Below are 20,908 nucleotides of genomic sequence, written 5' to 3' on the forward strand. Positions count from 1 at the left end.
ACAAAGAAACAAAAGAATTAACAGAAGTTATGTCTGATTGGGTTTAACAAACATCTATAGAACTTTCCATCCAAACACAAAAGAATATACCTTCTTCTCTGCTCCACGTGAAACCTTCTCTAAAATCGACCACATACTAAGTAGCATAACAAACCTTAACAGATACAAGAGAATTGGAATAGTCTGCTGTATCTTATCAGACCACCATGCTTTAAAATTGGAATTCAACACCACAAATTGCAGAAACCCTACAAACTCATGGAAACTGAACAATGTGCAATTGCACCATACCTGGGTCAAAGAAGAAATAAAGAAATTAAGGACTTTCTAAAAGTCAATGAGAATGACGACACAACATACCCAAACTTATGGGACACCTTGAAAGCAGTGTTATGAGGGAAGTTCATTGCACTAAGTGCGCATATGAAGAAAACAGAGGATAGTCACATAAGAGAATTAACAGCTCAACTGAAAGTCTTAGAACAGAGAGAAGCAAATTTACCCCGTAGGAGTAGACACCAGGAAATAATAAACTTGAGGGCTGAAATCAACAAAATAGAAACCAGGAAAACAATACAAAAAATAATCAGTGCAACAAAGAGTTGCTTTTTGAGAAAATTAACAAGATAGACAAACCTTTATCCAAACTAATGAAAAAGCAGAGAGAGAGTACATGCAAATTAACAAAATCAGAAACGGAACAGGGGATATAACAACGGACACTGAGGAAATCCAGACAATTTTCAGTTCATACTTTGAAAACCTGCATTCCACAAAAATTGAAAATTCAAGGGAAATGGACAAATTTCTGGATAACTACCACTTACAAAGATTAAATCAACTTAAATAGACCCATAACCCGTAATGCAATAGAAGCAGTCATTGAAAGCCTTCCAAAAAAAAAAAAAAAAAAGCCCAGGGCTAGATGGCTTCAGTGCAGAACTCTACCAGAAATTCAAGGAAGAACTAATACCAATACTCCTCAAATTGTTTCACACAATAGAAACAGAAGATTCATTGCCAAACTTTCTACAAGGCCACAATAACTTTGGTACCCAAGCCTCACAAAGACACAACTAAGAAAGAAAACTACAGACCAATATCCCTCATGAACATCGATTCAAAAATACTCAATAAAATACTGGCAAACCGAATCCAAGAATACATCAGAGAAATCATCCACCATGACCAAGTAGGCTTCATCCCTGGATTGAAGGGATGGTTTAACATACGAAAATCTATCAACATGATCCACCATATAAACAAACTGAAAAAGAAAAACCATATGATCATCTCCCTAGAGGTTGAAAAAGCCTTCAATAAAATTTAACACCCTTTTATGATAAAGGTCTTGGAGAGATCAGGTATAACAGGAACATCCCTAAACATAATAAGAGCAATAGTCAGTAAACCAACAGCCAACATCAAACTGAATGGAGATAAGCTTACGATGATTACTCTAAAATCAAGAACAAGAGAAGGTTGCCTTTTCTCTCCATATCTCTTCAATGTTGTACTTGAAGTTCTAGCTAAAGCTATAAGACAACAAAAGGAGATCAAGGGGATCCAAATTGGAAAGGAAGAAGTCAAACTGTCTCTATTTGCAGATGATATGATAGTTTGCATAAGCGACCCAATAAGCACTACCAGGCAACTCCTACAGCTGATAAACACCTTCAGCAAACTAGCAGGATACAAGATAAACTCAAAAAAATCAGTAGCCCTACTTTATTCAGATGACAAAGGGGGTGAGAAAAAAATCAGAGAAACATCACCCTTTACAATAGCCATAAACAACATAAAAATTCTTACTAAACAAGTGAAAGACCTATATAATAAGAACTTTATGGCTCTAAAGAAAGAAATTAAAGAAGATACCAGAAAATAGAAAGATCTTCCTTGTTCTTGGATGGATAGGATAAATATAGTAAAAATGGCAATCTTGCCAAAAGCAATCTATAGGTTCAATGCAATCCTCATTAAAATCCCACCACACTTCTTCACTGACCTTGAAAGGATAATAATCAAATTTATATGGAAAAACAAAAGACCCAGGATATCCAAAAGAACCCTGTACAAAAAAGGCATTACCACCCCTGACTTTAAGCTCTACTACAGAGCTACAGTCCTGAAAGCCTGGTATTGTCACAAAAATAGAGAGATAGCCTAATGGAATCAAATCGAAAATCCTGTTATAAACTACCTCACCTATGAACACCTGATTTTTGACAAAATGAATAAAATGGGGCAAGGAAAGCATCTTCAACAAATGGTGCTGGCACAATTGGATGATGGTGTGTAGAAGACTGCAGATAGACCTATGTATATTGTCATGCACAAAACTCAAGTCCAAATGGATCAAAGACCTCAACATCAATCCAGCCACACTGAACCTCTTAGAAGAGAAAGTAGGAGGTACTCTTGAACAAATTGGTATAGGGACCACTTCCTGAACATAACTCCAGGGGCACAGACACTGAGAGCAATAATTAATAAATTGGACCTCCTCAAACTTAGAAGTTTCTGTAAGGCAAAGCACATAGTGGACAAGACCAAATGGCAGCCTATAGGCTGGTATAAGATTTTCACCAATCCTACATCTGACAAAGGGCTGATCTCCAAAATATACAAAGAACTCAAGAAACTAGTCAACAAAACACCAAATAACCCTATTCAAAAAATGGGGTACAGAACTGGAGAAATAATTCTCAATAGAGGAAATCAAAAAGGCTGAAAGACACTTAAATTGCTCAACATCCCTAGCTATCAGGGAAATGCAAATCAAAACAACTTTGAGATACAATCTTACTCCTTCCAGAATGGCTAAAAGTAGCAACAATAATGACAAGGTATGCTGGAGAGGATATGGAGAAAGGGGAACACTCCCCACTGCTGGTGGGAGTGCAAACTCATACAGCCATTTTGGAGATCAGTCTGGTGGTTCCTCAGGAAAATGGGAATTAGTTTTCCACAGGACCCAGCAATCCCCCTCTTAGGCATATATCCAAATGATCCACATCCATGCAACAAAGACATGTGCTCAATTATGTTCATAGCAGCATTATTTGCAATAGCAAGAACCTGGAAGCAACCTAGATGCCCCTCAACTGAAGAATGTGGCACATCTACACAATGGAATACTACTCTGCAGAAAAAAAATAATGGAATCTTGAAATTCACAGACAAGTGGATGGCACCTGAAGAAACCATCCTGAATGAGGTAACCCTGTCACAAAAAGAGGAACATGGTATATACTCACTCATATATGGATTTTAGACCTAGAGCAAAGGATCACCAGCCTATAATTCACAGGTGGATTCTAAGAGATTCACATAAAATCCCTCACAGAAGGGGGAAGGGACAAGTCCCCCAGAACACATGGGAAGTGGGGGGGGCAGTGAATGGAGAGAGAAGTAGGAGAAAGAGAAGGGGAGGAAAAGAAAGCATGTGCGACTAGGAAGATTGAGTCAGGGTAGGAATAGAAGACAGAAAAGAGAGAGAGGGGAGAGAGAGAGAGAGAGAGAGAGAGAGAATATAAAAGAGGGAGCCATTATTGGTTTGAAGAGAAAACTGACCCTAAAGAAAGGTCTAGAGACCTAAAAGACTGCTGCCAACTAACATTTTGAGCAATGGTGGAAAGGCTACCATAAATGCCCTTCCCAGATAGAGAGATCAACAATTAACTTATCTACTATCATGGAGCCCTCATGTAGTACCTGTTGGAAACAGAAGCAAACACCCATAACTAAATACTGAGTCAAACTAGAATCCAGATGCAGAGAGAGAGGACAAGACCAGGTTGCAGAAACACATAGAGACAGCTGACCTGAACAAGGAGGAGCTAACGGGCCCCCAGACTGATAGCTGGGAATCCAGCATGGGACTGACTCAGGCCCCCCTGAATATGGGTCTCAGCTAGAAGGACTGAGCAGTCTAAGGGACCTCAGACAGTGGAACCAGGATGTATTCCTGGTGCACAAAAGGAGTTGGGGACACATCTCCCATGGAGGGATACTCCCTTAAAGTAGAAACAGGAGAGAAGCCTAGTCCCTAATTCAAATGACTTGGCAGATTTACATGACCCCACCTGGATGGTATTGCCTTACATGTGGAATTCGGGTGGGGGGGGATGGAAGGGGAGGGTGGTCAGGGTGCATGTGAGGGGGAGCAGAGAGGGTAAGAGGAAGGGAGTGAAGGAGAGAGAGAGGGAGGGAGAGGGAACTGGGATCGATATGTAAAATAAAAAAATAAATAATTAAAAATAATAATAAAAAGATTATTTTATTATATTATATATTACTATGTTATATTATTATAACTATAGTACATTTCCTCACACTAAATGTTAATTACTCTACTTCATTTTACATGCTTGTCTCTCCGATGACATGATATTCACAGAATAGCAAATGTGTAAAAGCCACTGTGATTCTAGTCTTGCAAATGAGAAAATTTAGCTATGGAAAATTTATTTGTCTAAAGTTTTCCTTAACAGGTACTCAAGTTTCTATGATTCCATAATCAAATTCTAAGTACAGATATTTGGACATTTTAGTGTTCTCCAACCTTCCATCTGTTGCTCCAGTTTATTAAAAGTAAAACCTCTTATCTATGTATCATCAATGGACTGAAATAAAGGTGGAGTTGTCTACACTAAGAATGTAGTGTAGACATTCAAAATAGGGGACTTTTTTGAACAGATGTTAAAGAATGGTAACACAGGAAGTTGAAGCAGAAAAAAAAATAGTAAATAAAAAGCACACACACAGACAAAGAATCCCAGCAGCGCATCTTAGTTTGGTAAGAGTTTGGAAAATAATTTTTTGTCAGAGATACAAACACAGATATGGGGCAGGCCTTGTCTAGCCTGGGGCCTGTAAGTGTTTTAATGGAGCTTTCAAAAGCATTTTACCCTGGAGAACAATTTTACTATCTACTTAAAAGATCTGAAAGTACCAAGACCACAGGAGGACATAATTCAGTGATGAGTGCCACAAGCATTAAGAAGGAGACAATGATGGTACACAGCTGATGCAAGAAGGAAGAAGGAAACTGAGGGCTCTGGAAGAGTACTGAGAACTAGCCAAATGTCCATCCGGTCACAATGCCATGAGCAAGTCGTAGTCTCTGGTGAATAATTTATAATGATCAATTTCACCAACTGTAAGCAGAAGTTCAGGACATCACAAATATAGGGAGGAATTCCTAATCTAAAGGATCAGAGAGTTGCATACCCTGATTGCAGGAAGGAACTCAGTTCAAATAAAACCTCAGTAATTAACTCTCACCTGCTCATTGAAAACCTATGAACTTGAACTACAGCAATGACTGGCATCTCAATATCAATGGTTTATTCTCATCTACCAAATAAACTATTTTGTTGTAATGATCAACTTTCTGGGAATCCCAGATAAGCTTAGCACTTAAAGGCATTACACTTTATAATGATGACAGAGGGTTATCAATTCTCTTTTATATCTTAGTGCTGACTTATTAAGCTTTGAATAATATATTTAAATACTGGTTCCAGTAGGATGTTTCAAAGAGTTCTTGCTCTGTCTATAGGTCAGGGCACTTTTGTGATGATGGCCAAGCATCTGTGATGTGGCACTTACTACACTATGTAAGGATATCTTCTTTTGCTTGGACATTCTGTTAAAATGAAGATCTCAAACTCTGAAAATATTAAACAGTCAATGGTAATTTCTTATAAGAACTGTCTTAGAGGCATTAACTTTTCTGTGTATAAGTGTTTGGCCCACATGTGTGTACCTGCCCCACATCTGTGCCTGGTAGCTGCAGAAGTCTGAAGAGGACTCAGACATCCTGGAATTTGGGTTATGAGTGGTTGTGAACTACCATGTGAGTTATGGGAGACAATCAACAAGATCCAAAAGTGGTCTTAAGCACTGAGCCAATCTCTCCAGTCCCAGAATTAACTTCTATGGAACACTATGATTTCTATAACTTTGTACTTTTCAAAGAAAAAAATACTTTACATTGAAGAAATTTATGTTCTAGTACATAAAAGTAAGTGACCAGGGATATTACTACTGGTGGACCTTCAGTAACTTGCTTCAAGAGTAACCCAGATTAATTAACAGCAATGAGAAATCAGTAGCAAAGACTTCAGACAACCCAATAGTGTTCTTAAAAGACTAAGCCTGCTTAAAAAACAGAGGGCATTAGTAAGTCTAAAATCTCAAATCCAAAATCAATTGGAGAAATGACATGATGTACTTTCATGCACAGTGCATTTATCACAGTTTAAGGAGATGTGCGGCCTTCTAGTTCAATGGTTCTCAACCTTCCTAAAGCTATGATGACCCCCTGGCCATAAAATTTCATTGCTACTTCATAACTGTAATTTTGCTACTGTTGTGAATTATAACATAAATATCTGTGTTTTCCGAGGGCCTTAAGCGACCCCTGTGAAATGGTCATTTGACTCCACAAAGGAGTTACAACCCACAGGTTGAGACCCACTGTTTTTGATAGGTAGATGATAGAGGGCAGAAGGAAAGTTGTATGGTTATACAGACAGACAGATAAAATGACAGACTCACAAAACAAACACACTTGATTTTCTTGGCTCATATACAATGAATGGTTAAAATGGGAATGGTCAGACTTTGAAAAATTTCAGGCAAATATGAAAGTCACCGAATATTTCATTTACCAGACTGGTTAGAAAGACCATTTGTATACTTTTACATTTTTGCGAAGTAAGCTTTCAGTAAATGTTTTCATCAGAATATTAGACATGCAAAGCCACAATAATAAACAGTACTTAAGACTCATCCATACTCATATACTACGTAACACTGGGTAGCACTGGAGACATGCACTCTTTTTTAAGCTGCAGAACTATTAGTAGCTTCTCCCATTTCTTCCATCAGGGATTCTTGTGTAGGGTTTTCATCACTTTTCCCAGACATCAAATGTTCCCCACCTGGGTTTTGAGATGCAGGTTCCTGGACCAGCAGGCCAGATGTGTTTAAGACCATGTTGTTTTTAGCTCTTAGGACATAGGTTTCCTGGGGTTTTGTTTTCTTTTGGCAGACATGGAATGCATCTTGGAAACCACTGCGAAAATTTTCATTAAAGAAGCCATAAATGATGGGGTTGATACTGCTGTTGCAAAAGGCAAGCCAGTGGGCAAAAGGGTAGATATAGATGTTGATGACACGCAGTTTATTAGGAGACAGGTCAGCATAGTCTGAGAGCATCATCAGAGTCCACAGGGGCAGCCAGGAGAGGATGAAAAGGAGGGCCACAGTCAACAGCATCTTGATGACCTTCTGTTTCTTCTTGGACACATGCCACTGCTCCTGGCGCTGCTTGCCCATGCAATGTGCTGAAGTCTTGAAGAGGGAAGCCCCAATCCTTGCATACATGGCAACAATGAGGGAGAGGGGAGCCAGGTAGATGGTGGCAAATAGCACAGTGGTGTAGATCCTCCTCATTTCCTGCTTTGGCCAGTCCTCCCGACACCAGTACACTGTGCTGGTTTTATTGTCGAAGCCGAGTCTCACACGGTAGTATTTTTCTTCTTGTACATGTAACATTATTGCAGATGGAGACATAATGGTAACAGCCAGGCCCCAGATGATCATGATAGTGACAAAGGCTGTCTTGACAGTGAGCTTTGGCTTAAAGGGGTAGACAACACACCGAAATCTGCAATGAGAGGCAAAGATCAATGAGGCACTGCCTCAACTTCTGAACCTGATGCAAACAAATGTGAGGACATCCACCTGTATTTCTCTTAAGTTAGCCCCTGTGGTAACACAGCATGCACTTCCAACTTATGTAACTGACAGAAGATGTTTTAATTCAAAGTACATGAATGAAACAGATCATATGCTGTTAATGAGAAAATGCTTTTATGGTGCTAATGGTATTGCATCAGAATATACCAACTACGGTCCCTTAGGACTCTGCTGTAGACTCAGTCCCACAGGCTTGCATGAGATGTTCCTTTAAACATGATGAATTAAAATATAAAGATTAGGATTTAGTAAAGGTCACATCTTGCTTACTGTTATGCATGATTTCAACCAAAGCAGTTGGACTCTAGAACAGTAGGTTCAGTAGACAGCCAGCCAGTTCTACTATGCTGCAGGAGACAGCTCATCAGTTCCCCCTTGGGTTCTGAATGTTCCCAATATATCACTTCTGTGCTTAGTAATGGAACGCGCTCTGGCTAGTACATATTAACAAGCATGCACATCAGGGCTGTCCTTTTGGATGCTTCTTCTGAAACTGCAGCTTCCAGGATCCAAGAGACTTGATTTAGATGAGAAGCACATGGGGAATGGCCCTGGGGAACATCAGGCTGTCCATCTTAGACACATTGGTCTCAATTTAATTCACAGGGTAACACTGTAACATTAATGGTCCAGGGAGCAGAATACTGAGAGAGGTATTCACCCAGCCCATAGAAGCACAGAGGAATAAATGATCATTTCCTACACCAAAAGATGGTTTTAAATATTTCACAATTACATAGGTCTAAGAAGCACCATTATAAGTTCTGGTAATGACCCCTTCTCTATCCTCTGTTGAGCATGGCAATCAAACTCTGTTGAGGAATTTTACACTTTTGTTATTGTGACTTTTATTACTGTTAGTTGTGTGTTACAAATAATTTTACCATGTATGTGCTATTATACAACTCTATCATTTTAGGTATTATCACCTATTTAATACTTTTGTTTTTTGTGATTATTCTGAACCAGATTTTATAACTCAGGAGACAGATACACAGATGAAGAAAGTAATGTCTGAATAAAAGCTCCAAATGATCTTCTGTGACAACTCCTTCAGAAAACCACTGAAGAATGAGTTGATGAGACCCTATTACTGAAGACACTGCACACCATGAATGCAAGACACAGAGAGACCAAGCTGAAACTGAGCAGGAAGGTTCCTCCCCTCTGGCTGGCTTACCTTGTGCCAGATGGTGCTCTGCAGCCTGCGGGGGGCAGTAAAGACACAAAAGCTCTTCCTCTGCTGTGAACTTTATTAACTGATCTGTCAAGTAAGATGTGTTCTTTGGTGAGACAGTGACAACTGTTATGAGGGAAACAAGTTCCTCTCTGGGACTGACTCTGAGGTCTCCTCCTCAAGAGGAAGTTCATGCCCACTACTGTAACCCAAGTCAAAAACCAGATCAAAGAGGGTATAAGTCCAAGGAAGAAACCTACCACTGCTGCTTAGCAAAAGTGAAAGAGTATCCAACTTCCTACTGAATAACTTTGTTTACACACACAGGCAAAGGCTATGCTCAGCCTTAACTGGAGAAGCCCTTCTTCAATGGATGTTGATGGGTGCAGATAGTCATAGCTTCCCAAGATGGTGAGAATAATGGATAGCTGAAGACCCAGACCTAAACAAGACATTTGTTCCCTCCCCTTAAGGCTCAGGCAAAGTTAAGAATAGGGAGCAGAAAGAATATGAGAGCCAGAAGGCAAGGAGAAGGGATAAGAAAGGCCATCTTCAAAATATGGTATTGCCACAGCAATCACGAACCCGCAGCTGTGATGCCTAATAGTAAGGGGTCTATACAAGTTCAGCCCACCCAATAAGGAGCTATGAATGGAAAGGGGCGTGTGGGGCCATACTACTTACTGCTGAACTAATATGTCATAACAGATGCTGTGAGAGGGGCAAGTCAGTAAATAATTACATACCCTATAGTGAGCCCATTAGGCTCTTATAGTTCTAAAGACATGGTCACATAAATAGCCTCATTAAATTCTGTCTAAAACAAAACAAAATATTAAGTTTTAAGTATTGGGAAGAGGTTGGAAGGAAAGAAGGGACTGAGGTAGTGGTGGGAACAGAGATAAGAGAGGTTTGAATGAATCATGTTCATGTAGGAAATTGTCAATTATAATTTATTAATAAGAATGATAATTTAATGCTATTTTGTTTTATTGGTACTATCTTTGAATAATTAAAAATGAAATGAATGAAACTAAAGTTATAACTAAGGAGCAAAATTCAAACATATGGAGCTTTAGTTAGGGTTTATATTGCCATGATAAAGATGATGACTGAGACAGGGTATGGTGGTACATGCCTTTAATCCCAGCCCTCAAAAGGCGGAGGATGGTGGATCTCTATGATTTTGAGTCCAACCTGGTCTACATAGTGAATGTCAGTCCAGCTAAGGATACCTACTGAAACCTGTTTCAAAACATCAAAACAAAGGGTTAGGCATTGGTGGTGCACAACTTTAATCCCAGCACTCGGGAGGCAGAGGCAGGTGGATCTCTGTGAGTTCAAGGCTGGCCTGGTCTACAGAGCTAGTTCTAGGACAGGCACCAAAGCAATACAGAGAAACCCTGTCTGGAAAAACAAAACAAAACAAAAAAAAATATCAAATCTCGAGTCACACTTCACTGAGGAAACTCAGGGCAGGGACCCTGGAGGCAAAGACCAAGGAAGAATGCTGCTTGCTGACTTGCTCAATTCGTCCCAGCACCGCTTACTAAGGGTAGGTATCACCCACAATGACCTGGGCCCTCCCACATCAATTACTAATCAAGAAAATGCCCCACAGTCTTGCCTACATGCTGATTTTATGGGGGCATTTTTCAGTTGAGATTCTTTTGTCTCAGACGACTCTAGTATGTGTAGGGTTTACTAAATACTAGATCAGACATGTGTAAAACACAAACTAAAATCCAATGTCCTGATGAAGATTGAGGCATCATGCCATGCAAAGAATAAAATAACTTTACATTGATTTATTAATTAATGCCATTAAGTTTTTCAAACATTAAAAAGTGAAAGAAAACATGTGATGTCCTTTGGTGTTGTTGCTCTTCAGAACTGAAATGCCATTTATGCGTGATTCTGTGTCTACAAATCTACAGACTAAATGTGTGAGCTCCTGTCTCTTCCTACCTATTCATCTCTTTGCCCAGCCATATCCCTTTCTGTCTCCACCTCCCTTGTTCTGGGATTAAAGGCATGTGACTCCCAAGTACTGCGAATAAAAGTGTCAGCCATCACTGCCTGGCTACGTTTCTCCTTTAGACAGGATCAATCTCGTGTAGCTCAGAGTGGCGTTGACCTAACAGAGATCCCCCTGACTGTCTCCTAAGTGCTGAGATTAAGGTGTATGCCACTACTGCCTGGCCTCTTTGGCTAAGTAGCATGGCTATCTCTGTACTCTGATCTCCAGACAAGCTTTATTTGTTAGAGCATAAGCAAAATATCACCACAGGCAGCCATACTCATTCATTTTCCTCTTTGCGGAGAAATTCAGAAGTTGCTAGTCATCCATCCTGTATATGCATTTCTGCATTTTCAACATCTGCCTCCACCTGGAATGGTCTGGATTTCACATTGTGGGACCATGTCATGTGTATCATTATGCAATCTCTCCAGCAGTGCATGCTTTTGAACTTTACACATGTAGCTTACACTGCCCTGCTTCATTCCAGTCTCTCTAATGTTACCCACTGGAAATACAGCATTAATCATTTGTTGATTTTAATCTCATTTACTTTCTAAAATAAAGATGGCCGATGTTAATTTTTAAGTTTTTTCAAATGTCATGTCAGAAACATTTTCAAAGCTTTTAAAGACAATTAAGTACCAAATGCAAAGTGGAAGGAAACTTTTTAAGCTTAAGATTGAAATACAAAAGATACGATAGGTTTTGTTCACTGGAAAAAAAAATCCCTAATTACTACATAATGCTCATTTGCAGGACACCCTTGTATTTAATGTGTGATGTATATTTTGAGTGAGCACACAGAAAAAAATGTATCTTTTACCCAAAAGTGATGTGGTTTATCACTTTAAACACTGGGGGTTCAACTGGCCTTGTTATGCAGTTATCGAAAAGAAGAACAATCTATCAATAATTCCAAAATTAAATACCACAGCTCATATTCCCAAGCTGTAACTGCATGGAAAGTACTAACACTTAAGATCTTAATAAACACATTTAATTGCATGAATTACACAATTTGTTATAAATATTCAGTGAAGCAATAATTTTGTGGTATATATTGTAGTAATTGAAGCAGGTAGCTACATCAGTATATTCAGTGTCATTGACAATCTGCAGTCATTTGGTAAGTCACCACTTTCTGGGACTCAGGGTCTGAAGCCGACTTACCTGTCCACAGCTATTGCAACCAAGGTGAAGACTGAAGCAGAAACAGATATCCCCTGCACCAGGCCACTGATCTTGCACATGCTGCTTCCAAATGGCCATCCTGAATGGGAGATGGAATAGTCTTTTGAGAAGATGATTTTTACCTCGCTATAATGCAAATATGAACAAAAACATAAGAAATGACAGCAGCCACAGAACAATGTATACTGGTCCTTTTGGTAATTTCTCCAGGAGTATTTCATTAGTGCAGTACTCAGAATGCAAACCTAACAGTGACTGTTACATGTGTGAAACTATAAGCAGGACTTCACACCTGCCACTGTTTTGAATTCCCAGGAGAAGACTTTGAATCTCTTTTCTAACTCATGGTGTCTCCAGACAAGGTAGAAAACAGATGCCTACCTTTCCTCAATCAGTTCTTAGCTTAGTAAGATTTAATACCAGGTAAGTTTCCAGAGTGTAAACCAGCAAACTTTAGGTTGCAGTGCTTTAATGTGAATAAAGCAGACAGAATATTAATTATCCAATTTGGAAGTACACCCCATAAATTGTGAGGAATCAGGAAGTACATATGGAACAAATATACTAAACCTACAATTTTCATATTAGTGATGTCTAGAATAGACTCCTTTACATGAGTGGAAGTAATGGATTTGCTTACCCAAACCTCAGCAACTAGAGAATTTCTAAGAGAAATAAGCAAAACTATCAGAGAAGTTTGACCTTCTAGACACTCATTACTATTAAAAACAAAACCAAAAAACACTCTATACATGTTTTTCAATTTTAAGTTTTATTGTTCAAAAATCCCATAGTTTCTTTTTTAAAAAACAAACTATTCATATCCAATTTCTATTAGCCCACACAAGTGAGTCTGTTTTAACAGGCATCCCTACTTAGAGTTGCCTTTTCCTTCTTTCACTTTGCTTTCTGAGACAAGGTTTGGCTATGCTGCTCAGATTAGCCTTAAACTCACGGTTTCCCCACTTCAGCTCCCAGTAGTCTAGATCATAAAATAGATCCCCGGGTGAGCTATTAAACATATAGGACCTCATACTAAAACACAAACCAAAAATGGTTCTTAATGCTAGAAAGCCTCAAACACAAAATAAAGGGACTATAGGAAAGGACTGTGTAATAGAAAGTTCACACAAAAATAGAATTAACACGTTACTAGTAATCCCAGAAACAGAAATGTTAGTAAAGAAGCATACAGAAAACAAACAAAATTAGGCCAAGTAGTTTAAGACAATGAAATGAAGAACTCAAGATGAACATTGAGAAAACCCTTCTCTGCCCTACAGTGTTGGTGACTGAGCCCATGGCACTGTATAGGCTAGGTAATCATACTGACAACAAGCTACATACTTAGTCCTTGGATTTAAAAAAGATTTATTGTAATTTCAAAATCGTGTGTGTGTGTGTGTGTGTGTGTGTGTGTGTGTGTGTGTGTGTGTATGTGTATGTGTATGTGTAGGTATACATAGGTGTGTTCAGGTGCCCACAGAAGCAAGAAGCAAGAAGGGGACATCAAACCCCCCACAAGCTACAGTTATAGGCAGTTTTGAGTCAACAAGCATGGGTGCTAGAACCGAATTTAGGTCATTATCAACTGCTCTTAAGCATTAAGCAATCTCTCTAGCCAGAAACCCATGGATATTGAGGATGGTGTCTTCATGTTGACCAGGCTGAACTTTAACTTGTAATCTCCTGCCTGGATCTCCAAAGTGCTGATATATTATATGTAAAAACCTCCATGTGTCTAGTGGGCAAACGCACATGCACATGCACATGCGCGCGCGCGCGCACACACACACACACACACACACACACATACCTTTGAAGATTAGAACAATAAGAATCATAAATTGAGTGAGAAACAATGAAAAGGGACACCATGACCTCCTGCATTGATTAACACTTCCAAAAGAAGGGAAAAGACTTTGCCAAGAAAGTTCTCTAGGATGAAACCCATTGGTTTACAGACTGAAAGGAGTAGTTTGTGTCCAGTGCAAAAAATAAAACACAGAAAATCAACTTCTAGCCCCAATTTCATGAAAAATCTCAGAAAACTGGGGAATGATATATATATATATATATATATATATATATATATATATTGATATATATATATATATATATATATCAAAAAGCTTTTAGGATGAAAAAAATGTACAACCCAAATAAAAGATAGCAGGAGTCAATGTTCAGCAGTAACTCAGCATTTCTTAGAAGTAACAAGAAAGCAATCCCCTTAAAGTTCTGAGAGGAAAATTTTCCAACCCAGAAATGTTCACAGAGATAACTACAATCAAGTGCGAGAGTTGAAAGAAAGATACTTAGAGACATGTAAGTTCTCAGAAATGGTTCACCACGATGTGCTATTTCTTAGGCAGGAATGAAGTAGAAAGAAGATGGGTTATCAGAAAACAGAGGACAAGTTACAAAGAGAAGTGGAGAAGATTTTGAGAGCATCAGTGAGAGAGACAGCTAACAATCACTGAATGATTCCTATCCTGACTAATAGAGGAGGTAAAGGGTGTGAATGCATGTTTGTGTTTATGTGGGGGTAAGTAGATTAACAAAATGGAATTTCTGTCTTAAACAGTTTAGAAAACAGAAAATGACATTAGTCCCATGTTACTTAGATATATGGTCATAATTACCAAAACTAAAGACAGGAAATGCTGCAAGGGGCTACCCATTGGGAAACAAAGCAAGGGTACAGTGAAGTGATTTATGTGCAAAATATTAAAGTAATCATTTAATTCAAAATAATTATGACAGGAAACTGAGTGTCATGTGAGGATCAGGGCTTTGAAATAGCTTGAGGTACTGCAGATAACTTTAATATGTTGCAATTATTACATTGTTTTTCTTTTATTGGTAGGAATGTGGACATCTCATATACTGCTCCTCTGTTAATACAACAGACTAATAAATCTATCCTCTGAATGAAAACACTCCTGGGACCAGGAAATATACTGTCTCTGCTCCTCTAGAACATGTTAGGTAGTCCATGAAAACATAGACCCAGAAGTGTGGGAGGGAAGTTCTTGTTCCCAAAGCACACATCTATTTGATTACTACATGTTTTGCTTAGAATGGTCATCTTGTGAAGACAGATACCTGGAACACTTCTGGGAACCCAGTATGTATGTGTGAATGAACAAATGCATGCATGAATGAATGACTCTGCTCTGACTCTGAGTATCTGTGGAACCATTTTCTCAGGTCATATTTATATTGCACACAACTCAACATACCTGCGATAATGTTATCCAGCAATGTGATAGGCATGCAGAATATTCCAACCAGCAAATCACTTATTGCCAGGTTTAAGATGAAGAAATTAGTGACAGTGTGCATGTGTTTGTTCCTTATTACAATAAAGCAAACTACAGTATTTCCCACCATGCACAGGAGAAAGATCAGGAAGTAGGAACTAATGAAAATTGCTGCCACTTGAGGCTGGTGAAGATAATAGTTTACATAGGTGATGTTGATGCTGGAGTCCCAATGATGCTGTGGGTCACTGCTACTCCAGGCATGACTCCAGTTTTCTGAAGAGTTTGAGTCCCATTTCTTGCTCATGGTGGACCTTAACAAAGGAGAGAGAGAGAGAACAGAAAAGATTAATGAGAGACTGGTAGATTATAACTTCTGTATTTGGATTTAATAAGTGTTTCAAATGAGTTTAATTGAATTTCAATGTTGTTGAATTTCAATGAGCTCTCAGTAATCCAGTAAACCAGTAAACCTGGTTTATAAATGAAGCATTCATCTTATTAGGATTCCAACTGGAAGCACTCAAAATTTATCCTTTGTGCCATACACAACAATCATTAAAGTTGATTCCTTGATGTACTTTCTAATTGACTTCTGAACACAGTTTATCTGCCAAAACCCACTTGCTCTTATAAGTTCGAGGTGCATCAGCAGAGTTCCAGACTGTCTAGTAGTCTGACAAGGGATTATATCTATGGGTATTTTACAGATGCAGACCCACCTCTGCATTCAGATCATTAGACAAACTTACAAAATTAAACTGCTATATTCACTTTTAAAGTTAGAAACTTTAAATTGGTAGATATCAATTTAAGTGGATCAACCACTAAAACCACACTTTGAAAAACTTTGAGGCAATTAGTAACTTTATAATATCTTCTGGACCTTTGCCAAGTATTCTTGCATCTCTATAGAGAGTCATGGTTGTCCTGTAAATTTTACAGTAAGCGCTGAGCTGTGTACTACATATCTGATACTTGATTTTGGATAATATTCCTTCTGTATATTTGTTATTTAAGTAACCTTCTAGTTTCACTTGCTCCTACTTAATTTTGAAACAGTACTAATTTGAGAGTCACACATCTGGGGAAGTCATTATTCATCTCTCTACTGAACTCTGTTATAGATGACACTTCTGAATGAAGTTGCCAAATGGGTGAAATATTGTTGTTTTATTTCCTGGACCATCCAGAGAGACCATAGCCTTTTACAGCTTTCTTTTGGGAAAGGATGCATTTGTAAATTAAGTATTTACTAGTCTTAGGAAGAGGACTAAAAATACATGAGCAGTAACAATTTTTAAAACACTAATTTTCTTTAAGATGTATAGAACCCCACTGTCTTAGAAACTTAAGATAGCAGTTCAAGCGTCAAAAGGGCAGAAAACTTGACATCTATAAATGTCACTGATGCCCGCCGATTTAGTGTGTTTCCCCACAGCTCCTGATGTAGACCTCATGTCTGCAACCCAAAGGGAAGATGGGATCTGCAGAGTATTTATCATCTTCAGTTCCCAAAATAAATCTTCTTTGCATCACTGATCTTATGTGATGGGAAAGAATTATGTTTCATGGTCATGTTTTTTTTTAGTATAGATAAAAGTAACTAGCTATTAATCCCTTAAAATAGAACAGGGGATTGATTTTAACAGCATATATTATGTGTGTTTAGGTGAAAGCCCTATGGCAACTATACCTATCCAAAAAGGTTAGGATGTTTGCAATCTCCAGCTCAGGGTTGTATTGACAACCCACCCTCAATATGCCAAGTGATGGGTCCCTCCTCTGGAGTTGCCTCAGTCCAGAATCTACTCCTGAGGAAGTCTGCCATTAGTAGCTTTAGCCCCGTACAGCATTAAAAGCCCCCACCTCATGGGTTCCCCTCATGGTCTTTTTCTTGGGGCCACTCAGGAATGCATAAACCTGGATTTATTAATTTTGGTTGATTGGCTTATTACATCAGCTGCAGTAAGTTTCCAACAACCAGGGATTCAAAACTTACCAATATCTGCCAAGAAGAATTCCTGGAAAGAAGCTGTGTGTGCAAAGATTAACTGACTGATAGACTGCAATGATGTGGAGAGGTTGGCATGTTGCAAGTTCAGAAATTAATTACTTTATCTTGGGCTAAGTTTAGCCCCATGGAGAGCCATTCCTTCTCCAGAGAAGTTAAAAGTCTTTTGAAATCTTTTAATGGATTAGCTTCCACTAATCCAAAAGTTATAGATGTTTTAAATAGCATCCGAGGCCTCTAGAAAAACTTCTCCCATCTTGTTGTACCCGCCTTTCTGTTGTACCCACCAATGTGTTTTTTAAACATGCACTGATTTATGACTTTGTTCTGTAAAACTATGAAACTCCATGAACACCCTCCATGTTGGAACAATGAATTTTCAATAACCTAAATCTGTGTTCACAAGGCCATGGTCATTCAAATTTGGCTCCAGCATAAACCTTCTCTGTTCCCTTAAGGAGAGAGCTCTGCTTCTGGTCTCCTCACACTTAGCAAGAGCAGTGATTACAAAGAAGTAACAAAGGCACTAGGAAAAGTGCATTGCTATGTATAGTTTGTGCTGTTATTTTATTCCAGTTTAATAGATATGTAGGTAAATTAAAATAGTAATTATGTATTATTGTAATAGCATATAAATATTGAGACTCATCCCTTACTAAAGTGATCAACTTCAGTGATCTGTTTGAATACAGAATCACTTTAATGCATTTTAATTCCATGCTTTCTATGGCCCACAAATGCCCCAAACCTAAGGCTATTAATGGCTATGAAACTCCTGGGACTACAGGCTTTTTGAGAACTAGGGAAACACTTCAGTTACTGTTCCTGAATAGGATAATAGAAGATGCTGTAATCATGAGGGGCTACAATTCCTGGTCTCTTATATAATCTAGCTCCTGGGAAGATAACATAATAATATTCAAGAGACATAAATGGAATTACCAACTCCAAGAAAACATAAGGGGTTATACAACAACGAATGGCCAGAACAGGGGGGGGGGCGAGAGAACAACACTAGCATGTCAAATATACCTCTAATAAGTTGGTGTAATAATATTTTAACATTTGGAGGGCGAAGTACTGTTTTGTCCTTCCCACCCCTCTTAAATAGTCACTGCAAGTTTATAATGATTGTAATCTACAAGAGATCAAATCAAATAACAAGAGTCACAAACAGAAAGTACTTGAACAGCAGCCTGAAATTATTTCCATGGATAAGCCAGAGCAAATATGAATAACACTGGGTGAGAGCTGAACAATGCTAAAACAGTGTTAAAGGAAGATCATGGGCTTTGTGAGAGCATTTAGGTAATAGGCCTGAGACTGGCTGGCATAGTTCCCTAAAATTACTATTCTAGAGAGAAGCATTCAATGTTCTGTAGCACTCATGGGAGATAGCAGTGCTCTGAAGGGGCCACAAGGAACATCAGGTTGAGGTTGGGGTAGAGAATAAGAGTGGAAATATTTCCATATGTAGTTGCCTTTAGCTAACTTCATCCTTGTAGTAGACCGTCTGTGTTATTAGAGAATATAGCCTGTGTTTTTCTATCATGTGAAAATGTACTGCCTAAGTTACTGGAGTTTTAACTGGTCATGCTAGGTGGGAACGTTTGTTAACGTCCTATATATTTTAAGGCAACAAACTATAACTAACAAAGAATACCAAGATGGTAGAGAGAATGGCCCATGAGAGACCGTTGGTTCCTAGTACTTCACTGTTAATGGAGGTCACCAGTGCAGAGAGCTTGTTACTTATGAACTCATAAAACCTTGTGTGAGGGGTACTAACAGCCTTGACTAGGTAATATCTTTCCTGTAGGGGAGTGCCCAGGCCACAGGAGCCCCCTTGTCATCAGAAACTAGTCTAGTGCTCTCCTTTTTGTTGCAGCTTCTGTGAACAACAAGGCATAATTTGATCTCTTGCTGTGGAGAAGTCGGTGTAAATATACTGGATTGCTGGAGTGTATTTGAATTTGCCAACCCAATTGCTGCAGTTTCATGAGATGAGACTTTGATTCAATAAACATTCAAAGCAAGTCAGGAAATTGCATTGACTATTATTATCAGGACGCCTCCTCTTAGGAACCAGAGAAGTTAAGGACTATGGTGGCTTGTGTGACAAATAAAGGCAAGAATAAATTCAGCTAAAATTTAAAGACCTCAGAAATTACATGAACTAGAGCAACTAATTGCAGCCCTGAAGCCATACAAACATGTAGATTACAGGCACGCCAAGGAGCGGGATGAATCTGGTCCCTTTGGTTTTGCCATGGGGTCTTTATTTTTTTTAATTCAAGAATAATATTGGCTCCTATTTACAATATCACACCAAAAATATTTGAATTTTAGTATGACTGAGTGGAAACAGTTGCTAAAGGACTAATCTAGTTGTTCAGATAACATTGGATATTCTGAGACCAGACACACAGATTGTAGCTAATAACAGGAATGAAATGGTTCAATGAGTACTTTTCTTGTGCCCGAGCACAAAATCCTTCTAAGAAATCTGTTCCTAATAAAGTACTCAAAATCATTTGCTAGCATCTTCCTGGCCTAGCTAGTGCAAAAGAAAGTCTTCAGGCAATTCTGAACCTAGGACACCAAGGTAAAGTCAGAAACATTCAAATATGAATTAAGTCTCACAGCAGCAGTTATTCCTGGATTAAAGAGTAATGCATCGAGAAACACCAAGAGGTGAGCAAGTTTAGGGGAAGAAATCACTATATAAAATCAGCTTTGCTTTGAGGGCTATAGGATCAGCAATGAAGCACCCAGAGGCACTCTCCAACCTCATTTCTGCATGCTCTTGGTCTAAAAATCGACTCACAGCTGAGTACAAGAAGCCACATGGCTTGTTGCTGAACATTTCTGGTGTGTCACCATGTGGCTGTAAGTCACCAGTGACACATAATGGACATGAGAAAAGCTTAAATAGAAGCTGCTCAAATACCCTTCATCTGCAGCCAGTGGCCTTGCTATATATTCAAGGAAATGGGCATTCATTGATAAGAGTTTTCATTGAGAATCCAAAAGATTTAAACTATATCACTGACACAACTGATTTCGGTCTAAGACTAGGTTTAGAATAAGGCACATGCTTTAGCCAGATTTCTAGAATTTATTGTATGGCTCCTACTGAGAGCAGCCATGTAGACCTTCAAACTTTTGTTGTTGGGTTAATGAGAAAAGAGGGGACACCCCAAGGAAAAGTATCTGCCTTCAGCCTGTGAATATGCTCCATGAGAATTCACTTATTTTTTGGAGCCATTTCCCTAGATCTTCATGTACAGGCTGTGATACATATGGCAGTCAATCTTAGATTAATGGTATCTCCTGAGAAGTCAACACAGGAGTCACATCCTTTTCATCCAGGTCACCTTCTCCAGCATTTGAGCATCAGCAGTAACCCATATACTTCACTATGCCTATATGCTTGCCCTTCCATGGAGCCAAAGTGTTTCCAG

General features: G+C 38.8%; 1 protein-coding gene across 1 annotated transcript; it reads right to left on the minus strand.

Moving 5' to 3' along the window:
* Positions 1–6,855: 6,855 nt before the first annotated feature.
* On the minus strand, positions 6,856–15,738 carry Npffr2 (neuropeptide FF receptor 2). Its single transcript, XM_051198280.1, has 3 exons — positions 15,410–15,738; positions 12,144–12,243; positions 6,856–7,681 (listed from the first exon to the last, which is right to left on the minus strand). The coding sequence occupies exons 1-3, from the start codon at positions 15,735–15,737 to the stop codon at positions 6,856–6,858; spliced, it is 1,254 nt and encodes a 417-aa protein (XP_051054237.1). The 5' UTR covers position 15,738.
* Between the last annotated feature and the right edge of the window lie 5,170 nt (positions 15,739–20,908).

Source organism: Phodopus roborovskii, unplaced genomic scaffold (genome assembly GCF_943737965.1).
Source record: "Phodopus roborovskii unplaced genomic scaffold, PHOROB, whole genome shotgun sequence".
NCBI classification, from domain to species: Eukaryota; Metazoa; Chordata; class Mammalia; order Rodentia; family Cricetidae; genus Phodopus; species Phodopus roborovskii.

What these genes read in the sequence shown, in the direction of transcription:
- Npffr2 (XM_051198280.1), bottom strand. Translation starts at nt 15,737, where the DNA reads ATGAGCAAGAAATGGGACTCAAACTCTTCAGAAAACTGGAGTCATGCC. An exon ending in GCTGGATAACATTATCGCAG is followed by an intron (nt 12,244 to 15,409) that starts GTATGTTGAGTT and finishes TCTCCCATTCAG; the next exon opens with GATGGCCATTTGGAAGCAGC. An exon ending in GTTGCAATAGCTGTGGACAG is followed by an intron (nt 7,682 to 12,143) that starts GTAAGTCGGCTT and finishes CTCTCATTGCAG; the next exon opens with ATTTCGGTGTGTTGTCTACC.